At 45.1% G+C, this 14492-nt stretch overlaps 1 protein-coding gene across 1 annotated transcript in view; it reads left to right on the top strand.

Annotated features, from left to right (window-relative positions):
* RTN1 (reticulon 1) overlaps positions 1–14492 on the top strand; it is a 117290-nt gene that overhangs the window by 62366 nt on the left and 40432 nt on the right. The window contains exons 2-3 of the mRNA XM_038137886.1: positions 5569–6306; positions 10900–11685. Coding sequence (XP_037993814.1) covers positions 5569–6306; positions 10900–11685 — 1524 coding nt within the window. The remainder of the gene's footprint in view (positions 1–5568; positions 6307–10899; positions 11686–14492) is intronic.

The raw sequence follows: 14492 nt of genomic DNA on the forward strand, positions 1-14492 counted from the left end.
AGAACACAGTAAGACATCACGAGTTTTAAAAAGGAAAGTAACTATGTTGGGGAACTGAAAGGACACAATGAGACATCACGTATCAGGGTCAAAAAAACAGGAACAATTATTTCCCTTTTCCCCCCTCATTTTTAAGTGTGAGGAACAAAAAACTCCAAGGTCAAGCAAAGGCTTTTTACTAGTGGCTGATGACAAAATTGTAAATCTGGTACAGAAAAGAAAGGCAGGACTGTGTAATGACTACCTTTTTTGTGCATTTGGAACAAAGCAGGAAGATACATTTTCCTAGTGGTCATGGCTGAGTGGTAAAAATGAAATTATATCTCTAATTGATTAATTACTGTAGGTCAGGGATGGTTGAAATGGGACAGGGTGGACCTGGGTGGACATGGGAGAGAGCTGGGAAGAAGCTCCCTGCTTCTGGGAGCTTTCATCCCTGCAGCACTGGAGCAGCCAGTAATGACTCCTGAAGCTCAATACCCAAGGCAAAAAGTCAGAGCCAACTATTTAAAAGACTTACAGGAAGCTTCTGGAAGCTGCTTGCTCCCACTATTCTGCTTTTGTCTGAAAAGGTCGCTGAAACCTCGATTCCTCCCATTGCAAGCAAAAAGATTTTGTCTTCTCTGCACAGCTCCAGGCTGTAAAAGCTGCACCACCTAATTAAAGATTAGTTCTCCCCTCTCTTCTTCTGAAAAAACATTAATTTTGAGCAAATCAGTGACATGCAATAAATACAAAACCTTGCATTAGGGGTTGCCAGCTTTGGGGAACTGAAATTCCACATCACAGAATCATGGAATGGTTTGAAAGGGACCTTAAAGCTCATCTTATTCCAACCCTCCTGCTGTGGTCAGGGACAACTTCCACTAGACCAGGTCCCTCAAATGTCACTCTGTCTGTGCCAGTGAAGATCACCAGAGCTGCATGTGAAGCTTGACAGGTTAATATGAAATAAGGTTATTTTCTTGAGCACAATATTCTGAAATGATCAATTTTAATAAGGCCAAGAATACTCTAGTTGGGGAAAAAAAAGAAATCACTTTTATTTAAAACTGTTCTTTTCCTTCACTGTAATCCTCAGCTAACTTTTTGTTCCCTGTTACAGTGTGCTGCAGCAGAGCAGCTTGCCTTGATCCAAATTGGTCTTCAGCTGCCTTTCTTAAATTAAGAGCTACTCTGCATGGAACCGACGATTTCTAAATTATTTCCTGTGTCAATTGCTAAATAGCTCTAAATCCAGTTCCACAGGAAAGGATTTCTGGAGCATTCACTTATTCTGAGCAAACAAAACAGTCATTTTCCAATTTTTTTTTTCCTATGCAGTTGATGAAAACACATGTAACTTGCTGAGCATCTCAGCTGGGCTAGAGTGATTGAATCAGGCCCATTACTTCTTAGCTGGTTGCAGGAAGTGAAATTATTTCCCGAGGGCTCGTGTTACGAGAAAGCACAGAGAAAGCACAACTGCTGCTCTCAGGAGCTGAATAGCTTTCCTTCACCTGAATTGGCAGGCAAGTTTTTGGGCAGTTTTGAGTGAAGTCCAGATTAAAAAAAAACCCCAACCTTTGTAACAAGGGTAAATTTAGACCTGATACTGTCATCTGTTATCGGTGCTATTCAAGGCTTCTCCTTCCCACGGATATTGAACCAAATAAACTTAAAGTCAGAGAGGGCATTGCTTAATCACCAGGATCTGAGTGCACTATTCTTCAGCAAAAATCTGCTCAGCTATTATCAGTTTCCCTGTCTTTAATAGCCAGTCTAATAGCTGAGAGATTCACACTTCCCAAATGAGAGGCAGTTTTGGCAATGGCTTTAAATCAATCCCAGTGGAAATAGGGAGTTACATTAAATCCTATTAATTAGGCAATTTCAGCTGTCTTCAGTGCTTTTGACTCTGCTGTCGCCTTGAGAGTTGGGATCCCCATATGTCCTGCTAATGTGAACCCTCCCTTTGCTCACATCCCCTGTAACTCTCCTCCTCAACCACAGTAGGAAATGCATTTTCTGGTTTCATTTTTATTTGCAAAGCTGCTGCAGGAAAAAACTAAAAATGTTTATGATTGACAGTGATTCCATTGTAAATCAGCTGCTGTGTTAACATCTGCTACAGTGCTGGGGTTGTACTGCTTGAAAATATGATGTTTGAAAATGTGATGTTTGTGTCAATGAGTATTTCAGGGTTATTTTTCTTTCTGCTGAGGAATAACCTAAAGAATAGGATGGTATTTTCTCAACTTCTCTTTATTACTGTGAGCTCACTTTATCACTCCTGTGAGCTGCTCAGGCTATAACTCCTGCTATGAAGCACCTGACACAAATGCATTAGAAACCTTTTCACTGCTCTATTGATCAGCATTGCTAAGAGCTGCAAATGCTGGTGCTTCTGGCTCCCATGTACTGTGGACAAAGCACAAATGAAAGCTGTGAGCAGCATCTGTGAATATTGCTTTGGCAGTGGCTTCAATCTCCTTCGTCTCTGTTTGTGCTCCCTCTCTCCTAGCAATAGTGGGATGTTTGTAGGAATGGATTTTTGCCCTCTGATGGTGTTGTGACCATGTGTTCCTCATGAGCAGAAAGTATTCCAGAACCATCTTGAGCTGGTCCACAGCAACTCAGGGTCAGTGGGACTTTTCTAGTGGATTCGGTGGGCTTTGGATCAGGTCCAGGAGGCACTAAGGAAGCATTTAGTAAAAGAGCAGCCCTGAAACCCTGGGATTTAGACAGCCACTCACCCAGCACAAATAGTAAATTACAAACAGCAGATACCAGCAGCAACAGGCATGAATAGTCTGTAGTCAGCAGTTCACAGTCTGGAATATGTTGGCATAAACAATGCATCAGATAATTCCAGCTAACCAACACATTTGTGAAAATCCAAGCCTGCTCATGGATAATTTTCAAAAAGGCAAGTTCAGCAAGAAGAGCACTGGCAAGGAATAGAACCTTTCCCTTTTTGCTTACTGCTCGTTTAGAAATGTGTTCTGTGTATGAGCTGTCGTTGCAAGGTACTGGATGATCTCCTAGAACCTGGGGGTTGGGTAGCCCAGTTTATCCCTTATTCTGCTTTGGTTTCACTGTGGTTTTCCACTTGGGCTTCATTCTCTCGTAGCTTTGCTGTTGAGACCGAGTTATTGGGAGCAGTGAGGATGGGAGCTGCCTGCAGCAAGTTACAAAAGCACCTTGCAGCCCAGAGTGAGCTGGCAGGAAAACAGAAGGTGAAATTTGGAGTAGTTAAATATTGTATTTGCTGGGACTGCCCCAATGAAGGCAGGAATGATGCATCTGACTCCATGTTCTCAGAAGGCTAATTTATTACTTTATAATATTATATTATATTAAAGAATACTATACTATACTAAAGAATACAGAAAGGATACTTACTGAATGCTAAAAAGATAATAATGAAAACTCGTGACTCTTTCCAGAATCCCGACACAGCTTGGCCCTGACTGGCCAAAGAATCAAAACAACTCACAGCAGAATCCAAGGAAACAATCACCTGTGGGTGAACAATCTCCAAATACATTCCACATGAGCACAACACAGGAGAAGCAAATCAGATAATTATTGTTTTCCTTTTTCTCTGAGGTTTCTCAGCTTCCCAGGAGAAAAATCCTGGGCGAAGGGATGTTTTCAGAGAATGTGAATGCCACAGTTAAATGCATAGACAGAGAGGGGGAAATGAGCCCCAAGTTCACATCTCCACAGTGACCCTCACCACTCTGAGGCAAGAGCTTGCCTTGATGATAAATATTTCTATGAAAAGTTCTACGCAGTGCTACACAGCAGTGAAAACACCCAGCTGAAGGCTGGGAATGACTGGGAATGGGTGATTTTCCATCTGCTGGCTGCAGCACCCCTTGCTCTGTGCTCTCCTGTGGCAAAGGCTGCTACAAATCCCTGGCTGTGGGGATGGAGCTGCTGCCTGCACCGTGTGTGCAGGAGCAGATTAGCAGGGAGGACTGCACCCAAAGCCAGGGAGGATGGGGACACAGGAGCAGGCAGCACAGGTAGGATGAAAAACAAGGAGTGGCACTTTTGGGTTGTTTTTTCCTTATGCTACCAGGTTTCCCCTTGTAATGGGAGGGGCATGTTTTTCCCAGCCTAGAGGTGATCCAGGGAAAAGAAATTGCTTGTAAGACATCACAACACTGAACAATGCAGAAATAAGATGAGGGAAACAACTACTCTGCCTTTGTGCAGGGCTTGGGGTGTACGTGTGTGTCAAATCCAGTGAGGTTGTTCAGTAAAATAAAGCCTTCAGCCACAACTCTGAAGTATTACAGGACACAAAATACTGCTTCGGGGCTCGCTAAATGGGCTGCACATGCCTGATGCACGGAGGGCTGTGGGGAAAAGCAGTTGTGGTGTTTAGAGATGGTATCAGTCTCTGTGTGTGCAAGGAGGAAGGAAATACTCAAATGCAAGTAGCTCGGGAGCTTTTGGCATGGACATGTTCCAGCTTCTGGCTTTGCAGCTGCAGCAATGTCCCTTTAGTATTGTGATGAGATCTCCGCTGTGTGTGGTAGCCCAGGCACGTGTGGAACAGGTCAGGAGCCTCACATCCCTTGCAGGTGATGAGCAGAGGTTGGAGAAAGCCAGCCAGCCCCTGTGATGCTTCAGCACACAAGGGGTTAACAGGCTGCTCCCTCCCATGGGCAGCAGTTCCTACAGACATTGGCTTTGTTCCTCCTCTTCCCATTCCCTCAGCCCCCATAGGAATCCTCTCTCCCGCCCCCCTCGTGGGAGGGGATCTCGCTGTTCCTGTCCTCGAGCTGTGCTTTGTATGGATGCTGCAGAGGGAGAGTGGCCGCTGTTTCTAATTTAATTAGCATCATCCCGAGGAGCTGAGAGTGTGGCAGAGGGAATTAGAGGCATGGAAATGATGCATGGGTTTAACCACCTTCGTGCCAGCATGATTTCTAGATGATGCACACGGGCTACAGCTTTCTGAGCATGTGGAAATCACTTAATGAGGATGTTGAGTCTCTGCCTTGGTGTTTCACAAATTTAGAGAAATTTTATGAGAAAATTTTAGAGAATTTTAAGAGAAAATGTAATCTAAATCTGCTTGCCAACTTTCCCTCTCAATTTCTGTCCAGAAGATTTTTTTTCATAATGAAAATTTTCCTTAGAATGAAACTCCTCCAAGTCTATGTATTTTAAAAAAATACTGGTTTAGTATTGGACATTAGATTTCTTTTAAGAATATGGGATGCTGAGCCCCTGGGTTGGATTGTGAAGGATGCTGTGAGGTTGCAATCACAGGAAGTTTTTATTTACAGGCTGGGCAAACATTGGCCAGGAATACTTAGTTACTATCAGGATCTTTATAGCTATTTTAAGATGGAACAGCAGCTGGAAGCCTTGTGTGACAGATGTGCCACTATATTGCCCAAAGGTATAGAAAGAGACAGTCCCCAAGAGCTTGCAAGCAAAGTCAAGTCTGGTTCACAAACCAAATCTAAACTCAGCAGGGGGTGAGTGTGGCTTTGTAGAAAGCTTGATGCAGAGATCATGCAGGCACTTTTCTTACTGCGCCTCGTTTTTGTGTGTTTGCTTCAGGTGTCACAGGCTCCTCACACCTCTTCGACTACGGCTCCACGGCCAACGGAGGGGACAACTCCTTCTACACCTCCCTGATCTCCGATGTCCACTACACCACCCCCAGAGACTCCACCTATTTCACAGGCATCTATCAGCAGGAAAACACCCCCATTTCCTGCTCGGGCAGCACCGAGGGCTTTAATGCTCTGGGCCATCCTGTTCAAGACGTGACTGGGTTTGAGTCCCGTGGCTTGTTTAGCTCAGACTCGGGAATAGAGATGACTCCTGCAGAGTCTACTGAAGTCGACAAAACCTTAGCAGATCCCATGAAAGTAGAAGCTTACAAATACATGGACATGAGTAGATCAGAAGAAATAAAGTACCAAGAAAAACATGACTCTGACTCAGAAGATGAGAGCCCAGGCCTTAGTGATAAGTACCGGGGAACACCCGTGGGGTCCAGCCACGCCGCCAAACCTCCACAGACGCCTTCGGAGAGCACAAAGGCAGCCAAGGAACAAGACCTGCTGGAAGACAGAAAGTCTGGGGGTCAGCACAGTCCCTCTGCAGCTACAACCCCTGTCAAGATCACGCTCACTGAGACAGAAAGCACCAAGGAGGCTGCCAGCAAAGAGCCGCGCCCGACTCAGCCGGACACCGGCCTGAAGCCGAGCCATGAGGTGGTGCCAACGGTGACGGTGTCAGAGCCGGAGGATGACAGCCCAGGATCTGTCACACCACCCTCCTCTGGCACAGGTAACGCTGGTGTTGGTGCTGGCCACTGGGGGTTTTGCTACTCAAGAAGTGGTTGCAATTGTACACTGCACATTGGAGAATTACCGTGGATTTTTGGGGTGAGAGAGGGCATTGAAAAGTCTCCATGGCTGGAAGTGTTTGTGCTCTCCTCTGGCACCCGTTTGTGTAGCCAAAGTGAAGGGGAAGGCAAACTGTGCTCCCCATTATGGCACGCTGCTCAGGATGGGCTGCCCTCCTGTATGGAAAGGGATCCAGGCCTGCTGAGCCCAGTCCTCAGGGGTCTCTCCTCAGGGGAAGCACTGGCCCCTGCAGAAAATAAGGTTAAATTGTTAAAAATCAGTGCTGTTTTCATGTCAAAGTGCTGATTTTATAAAGTGCTGAGGAGGGAAATGCTGTCACCTCATTTACAAAGGGGAGTGGAGGGAGAAAGGGCCAGTCTCTTTAAAGACTCCTGAATGGTCTTGGGGGATTACCAAAACTCCATGTTTATACATTTTTCCTACTGTCTGATCACTGCAGCAGTCCATAATATTTTTTCTTCATTTCCCCAATTATACACTGCTAAAATATAAAAGTAGCATAGTCCTTAAAAAGGACTAAGGTTCTGTGACAGAATATTGAATTTTTAGATTGAAAATTAAATTTCAGTGTCCCGGATCAAAATCCTTTAACAATGAACATTTGACAAAGAACATCCCCAAGCTGAACCTTCCATTGCTTCATTTTATTTAGAAGCATTTAAAAAAAACAGCTAGAATTTCCTTAAAGTGGTAGTCTGGTACCCACACTAATACCTCCTCTTGGAGAAATATTTGGTTCCTACAGAAAAGTGAGGGAGCATTTGTGCACTTCCACATAGGAAAAGGAGATAGAGTCCACCACAGCTGTGAATTTATTCTGCCTGCATCAGCCAGAAACTTTAATGAATAGACTTTAGAGCCACATTTTTCTTCTTTTATTTGACTGAGTGAAATCATGCACTGCTCCTGAGACATGCCACCGTTCATTGATTTACACTTTTTGCTACAAGGTAATTAGGGACTTCAGGCACTGTTACTTATTCAGTCCTGGCATCTTTTCAAGGCTGCCTTGGGGATGCTGGGTATCTGTATCCCATCTAAACTGCTTGTCCATCATGTTAAGGAAAGAAGAAGGCATCTTCTTTCAGAGGCTGGCTCCCAAAGGGTGTTTCCTCTGGACTTTCCCTCCTTTCCTGCAGCTGGGAGTGTTCCATGCCCAGATCCCACATTCATAAGTGATGAAGAAATTTAAAACCTGCCCTAGCTATTCCCACGCAGTGACCCAGCAAAGTCATGGCTCCTAGGTACCCCTCAAGCATTCTGGCAAAGCTGCCACTCACCCCCTGCTTGGATCAAGACTTTTGAAAGCACTTTGCTTTTAATCTCTGGCCCTCATCTTTCTGGGGAAGGAAGACCCAGTCTGCGTCTGCGCTGCACTGGCGCTGAAAGGCCGTGGGTATTTATCCACCTCCCAGAGCCAGCAGCGAATGTGACACCCTGCTGCTGGCCACAAAGGACTGTTTTATTCACAAGGTGAATGCCGGGGCTGGGAGCTGCACTCTGCCAGCACAGGGAGGAGCGGGGTGAAGCCCAGGGACAGCGCGTTGCTGCGCTACCAGGGCTGGAAGTCACAAGCCTGCTTGGACTCGTGCCGGGTTTGGTCTGGCTCTGGGAGAAAACGCTCACATGTGGTGATGCAAGGGAGCAGCACAGCCTCCTGCAGCCAGAGAAGGATGCACGAGCTCCCAATGCACCACAAATTCCCAGCATCCAGATGGGAGTGTGTGGCTGTGTTCGAGGGGTCCCAGGACGAGGGAGGAGATGAGAATTTTGATTCCATTTTTCAGAAGGCTGATTTATTATATTATTTTATATATTATATTAAAAATGCTATATTAAAAGTATACTATAAGAATAGAGAAAAAGAATTCGTCAAAAGACTAGGAAAAAAAAAAAAAACCAAACAAAAATCCGTGACTCTCAGGGAGTCAATACAGCTGGACCATGGTTAGTCATTAAGTAGAAACACTCCACATGGACCAATCAAAGAAACAACCTCCATACCACATTCCACAGCCATCAAATAGTTATTGTTTACATTTCCTTTCTGAGGCTTCTCAGCTAAAATAGGAGAAAAATCCTAGCAAAGGATTTTTGTGAAGATATCATAATAACAGGAGTGTGGTGTAACAGCATCAGCACCTGAATTGCGAGAGACAACTGCTCACTTTGAGAATTTAAAAAGGTTTATTAAACCTTAACAAAAATATGACAAAGGACTACATAAGGAAAAACCTGCAACACTGGGAACTGCCTCTCGTGCATACCCTGTGGCCAATTCGTCTCCAAGACGGATGCTCAGTCTTTTATACCCCTGGGAGTTGCACCAGCCAGCCCTGGCCTCTCCCAAAGTCTGTCAGTCAGCTCTTCTTTGCCATTTATCAGTGGAAACTGCTTTCTTGTAACTTGATTGGAGGTCAGGTGCTGCCGTGCTGCACCCCCTAAGCAACAAGTTTTCCATTCCCAGCTGCCCCAGGTAAGGGACACATGTGCACATCTTCTTCTACCTGTCCTAGACAACCCAGGCTGTCTGGTGGCAACAATACAGGGGGAAAAGGGAACTATGGGGAGAGCAGAGGACATCTAAACTACAATAACGTAACTATACATCACTAAAGCTTTTATTAATATTCACACAATAGTTATCTTTTAATTGCAAGAGCCAATCATCTCATTATCTATCTCTAACATGAATCCTGTCTGTGGCCACAGTCTGGGGTGCAGAAGGACATTTTTGTGTCATCTGCAACCACGGGCTGGAAACCTTCCTCCACTCCATGGTGGGATTCAGCCCTGTGGATACCTGCAGGCACTGTCCTGTCATGGACCTCAGCACCATCCATCTGCTGGAGGAAACTTGGGGATTGATTTTCCTCGTGGATTTCTTGACCCCTCATCCTGTGCCACTTAGTGACCCCATCACATCAATAATGACTTTAAATTAGGGAATGAGCACTCAGGATCCCAGAGGACAGATTTCCATGTGTGCTTGATGGCTGTGTCAATGTGACTGGGGAATTGCAGTCAAAAAATGCAGACTAGATTGTTAATATTTTTGTTTTGTTTCAAATTTTGGGTGACAAGATAAGTCATTATTTTTGTTAATATAGTTCATAATGTCATTAAGAATTACAGTAGAAAAAAATAATTTTCATTCTTGGACCCAAGTGAGCTAAAAGCAGACAGAGAGAATTCACCACCCACACACTGAGAAAAAAAGCAAAACCCCAAATTAATAAAAAAAAACCAACTAGTCAACAAACCAAAAAAAAAGAAAAGAAAAAGAGAGAGAAGTTTCTGATCTTAAATTTTCCACACCTGAAAGTTAAAGTTTGGCAAAACTACAGGTAACTACACATGGCTTGTTAGGATCAGCAGAACCCACCAGCCTCATATGTGTATTTGTCCCCAGAACAGGCTATTGGTGACAGTCTGATGCTGTCATGTGTGTCCTGAGCCCATGTTCCTCATGACTGAGGATTTTCCTGGTTAAAACCATGCTGTTGAGCCACTGGTCAAGCAGTGACCAGCACTGCCTTGTACCTCAGCTTTTCCTTCAGACAGTGATGCTTCTTTTCTAAGGAATACCTGCATGGGAGATGCTGTATAGGGTCGAGCTGATATTACTGTTAGTCATTCCACACAGGAGACTTTGTGCCTGTGCTCCCAGCCCTGCTAGAGGGACACATGCTGCTGTGAAATCTATTGTACTGGTTCCTGTTGGAATTTTGGTTATTGAGAATTTAAATTTTTTTTTATGTTAGGTTTTGACTTTTAAGAGAATATTGCATTCAATTTGAGGTTACGAAGACGGTTTTTAAAATTGAATGATAGAATTAGGATTATAGGTCTGTAGTTTGAATAGAAGTGTGTAATACTATATAGTAGAAAATAAACTATGTATAGTTAACTATAGTTATAGTTTAACTATATATAGTTAAACTATAGAGTAGAAAACTTAGAGTTTAAGATTTTAGAATATAGTAATGTATATAAAGTAAGATGGAGGTTTTAGGGTAGAGGTTAGTATTATGTGTGGTTAGTTTTTTTAATGGGTTTGGGTAGTATTGTATAATTAGATTAAAATTAACTACATTTTCTATATATATTTGTATATATATATATATTATATAATTATATAATTACGTAATATCTCTTAGCTATATATATAAATGTATAATTATAGCATTGTATTACAGTATTAATTATAGTCTTATTGTATAGTATTATATAATATTATAATAATATTTATTAGATATATACTACGTATCTAATATATACTATATAGAGTATATACTATGCTAATTGTGTAATATAACATAATATAATATTATATAATATTATATTACATTATATTACATTAATTATATTATATTATATTATATTACATTACATTACATTATATTATATTATACTATGTAGTAGATAATATATAATTAGATAAAAATCTAAGCTGCTAGAAAATAAGATTATTAATTTTTTTTCTTTTTTTTTTCCCCCTCCTGTACGGCAGAACCATCCGGCTCCGAGTCGCAGGGCAAAGGCAGCCTGTCGGAGGACGAACTCATCAGCGCCATCAAGGAAGCCAAGAGCTTTTCCTTCGAGCCCGCGGAGGCGCAGCGCTCCCCAGCCGCGCCCGCGGAGAAGCGGGAGCCGCGCTCCAAGCCCGGCCGCCCTGCCGCCTCCTCGCACGGCGACCACGAAGCCAGCAGCGCCGAGTCCGGCGACTCGGAGATCGAGCTGGTCTCGGAGGACCCCCTGGCTGCCGAGGAGGTGCTGCACTCCAACTACATGACCTTCAGCCACATCGGGGGGCCCCCTCCGTCGCCCGCGTCCCCCTCCATCCAGTACAGCATCCTGCGGGAGGAGCGGGAGGCGGAGCTCGACAGCGAGCTCATCATCGAGTCCTGCGATGCCTCGTCGGCCTCCGAGGAGAGCCCCAAGAGGGAGCAGGACTCCCCCCTGATGAAGCCCAAGGTCATGGACATTATCAAGGAAGAGAACAACTCGCGAGCCGACGCCTCGGACTACGAGGCCAGTAAAATGACAGAGAGCAGGATGAACAGGGAAAACCTGGCAGAGTCCTCGTCCTACCTGAAAAGCTCCTTTGTTGCGCCAAAAATAGGCGCTGAGCCCCCGACCTCTGCCGTCAGCACCGAGGAGCTGAAGGAAAGGGTAAAACTGAAGAAGCCCATCGAAGAAACTGTTGTTAACCAAAGTAAAGTGTCTTCTTCCAAGGACTTTGGCAAAAAAAGTCCCTTGGCTTCGTTGCTACTGCCGTTTTTAAATAAGCAGAAAGGTAAATGCAGATGTTTTGTTGGTTTTTGCGGTGCTGCGGAGAGGAGGGGGAGGGAGAAGGGCCTGTTCCGTGCAGGGGAGAGGTTTGAAGTGCGGAGCAGGGGGAGCTGCAGGCACAGGACACCCTCAGGTGGGAACTGGGCACGGCTGTGACAATCCACACAGCATCACTGACCTGCCCGTCCTCTTAGGGAACAAATAAATACCAGCAAAAAAAGAGGCATCCTCTAAGGAAAAGAAAAAAAAAATGCCAGCAGCAATAATTTTTAGGCTTAAGCCTAAAACGGGATGGTGCAACCCCAGAAGTGTAAGGCTGATTTGTACATCAGGTATCTGGAGGACAAAGAGGAGAAAATGATCATCTTACCTTTTAAATACTACTAGCCCCAGAGGAGGGGTACAATCGGGGATGTGGTCCTGCACATCTCAGAAGTGTAAGAATAAAGATTTTGAGGATGCATTTATTAAAAAAAAAAAAAAAAAAAAAAAAAAGAGAAAGACTTGGAGGAGGAGAGGAGTTGGGTTTGGTGAGTCTGGGTGTTTCTGGAAGTGTTCAAGGCCAGGCTGGATGGCCAAAAATTGATTTCGAGTGCAGGAAAGGCATGGAAAGGCTGTGCAAAGGAAAAGGCCAGCATTCCACCCGATCCCAAGAGCAGTCTTGCTGGTTGTGCTGCTGCCAGCCTGTGGCTCTGGAGCTCTCTGCTGTTCCTGCTGGGCGTGCTGACACCACGGCCATGGCCCTGAATAACAAGGTGGGCCACAGCAAGTGCGAGTGTGGTTTGCACAGTGATCTCTGCTTAACGTCTATTGCCATCCAGTGGCAATAACAAAAATGGGCAGTGACTTCCCAGCTCCATTTTACTGCAGCTGTCAGGATTCGATGGAGTGGAGCTATTCCCTCGCTGTTGATCACCCAGCAGCCTCTCCTGCTTTTCCACGCGGTCGGGATGATGGCTTTGCTTGATGCCCCCCGGGCTTGGCTTTGGCTGGAGTTGAGCCGTTGTTACCTGAGTTAGTGCTGCCTCCTCCTCCTGCAGAGCACAGAGGGGAAGGCAGAGCTGCAGCCAAGCAGCCCTCACATCACTCCTGGCATCTCCTCCCCCAGGGGTGGGCACAGCCCTCACACAGCAGGGCTTGGAGCATATCTGACTGTGGCACTGCAGGAAGGGAGGCTGCCAGCTCAATTTCTTCTTCCTTTTTATTCTTTTTTATTATTACTGTTATGGGCTGGACTTGCACATGGCTTGGGCATACAGTGAATTTCAGAAAAGACCTGCTGTACTGGAAACATCAATCCTTTGGCCCAGGGCATTTTACAAGAAGCCCAAAAGAAGCCTGGATCAAGCAAGCTGAGAAGGAGCTCTTTGGCTGAGTCCTTCTGTTCTCTCTTATGGTACCTTTTGGCCACTCTCTGCCAGGATGGCCTGGCTTACCTTGTGCTGGTGTCCCACAACCTGAGGACCTGGTCCTGGGAGGAGCTCTCCCATATGCTGGAGGATCATGTCTCTCCCCAGCCCCTCCTCCAGTGACAGTTTTAGAAGATTCCTTCTTCTTGATCCATTTAATGAAATATGCAGCAGCTTGTTACCTCTCAGATCAGATGCCTGATGTCAGGATATATAAAAGAAAGAGATGTGGACATTCAAAGTAGTGGTTATTTTAATTTTGTTTTTGCTTTATGGCAGAATTTCACTTAAGAAAATGAAAACCCAGGCCTGGGGCTGTGGGCTGTCACTCACGGGTCAGATGACACAATGGGCCAGGCAGGATCCTGCTGGACACACAGTCAAACAAAATTAATCATTTCAAGTGCATTATTCTGCAGCACAGTCCTGTGCCAACCTGACACAAAGCATCTTGATTTTGATGCCTTATGAAAGGCTTTCACAGCACTGCTCCAGTTATTCCCCCACAAATGTGTGTCCTTACCACACACCCTGGGTGGCTGCTGTGGCTCTGAGTACCCATGAGGGACACCAAGGTTCAGGGCCACCCATCACTGTGGGGTATCCTGGTGTCTCTTAGGCAGTGTCACAAGCTGCAGTCAGGATCACTTCTGAGTTTGGAGTGACAGTGGCAAATTCCCTGGGTTAAAGAAGGTGTTTTCCCTCCTTCCTGGTGCCTCTTGTGCTGTCCCACGGTGTCCAGGGCTAACCCAGAGTGGACAAACACTAAGCAGTGTGAGCTGTTGCCCCATTTGGTGTCACAGACAAACTGATTTTACAGAGTTTCTCAAGGAAATGGTTTTCCAGCAGAGATCGGGGAAAGACCTGAATTTGTTGGGAATGCTTTTTTGTTCAGCTAAACATCATCTGCATTGAGTTAGCACATCCCTGCTGTTGGAGGAGCTGCTAGTGAGGCATTTTTCCATGGGAAGGGGATGTTTGGTTGGGTGCTTTAGCAATCTGAGGCTCATTTCTCATCTGCATGCTCTCACCAGGCTGGCTCTGCAATCAGCAGCAAGCCAGGCCAAGGCTTAAGCATACGGTAATGTTAGTTTAATATTTTAGTGCCATCTGCTGTAAGTGCCTCCACACTCTGGCCCATCTGTTTTCTGTGCTTCAGTTTGCTTTTTATGGGGCTCTGGTAGCTTTGCATCCTCTGGAAAGCCCCTGATTGGAAAAGGTGTAGGGGAGAGGGATGTCCTGCCTGGTGGTGGAGTGTCCACACCTTGTGATGCTGTGGGAGGAGTGGGATAAAAACCTGTCCAGAGAAGTAAACACGTGAACCTAGTCCTGGTCTTGCCATGAAATCTTGGAGTATCTTGATGAACCTCTGTGATTCCTCCCACATGGAACCATTCAGGTG

Source organism: Motacilla alba, chromosome 5, assembly GCF_015832195.1.
Source record: "Motacilla alba alba isolate MOTALB_02 chromosome 5, Motacilla_alba_V1.0_pri, whole genome shotgun sequence".
NCBI classification, from domain to species: domain Eukaryota; kingdom Metazoa; phylum Chordata; class Aves; order Passeriformes; family Motacillidae; genus Motacilla; species Motacilla alba.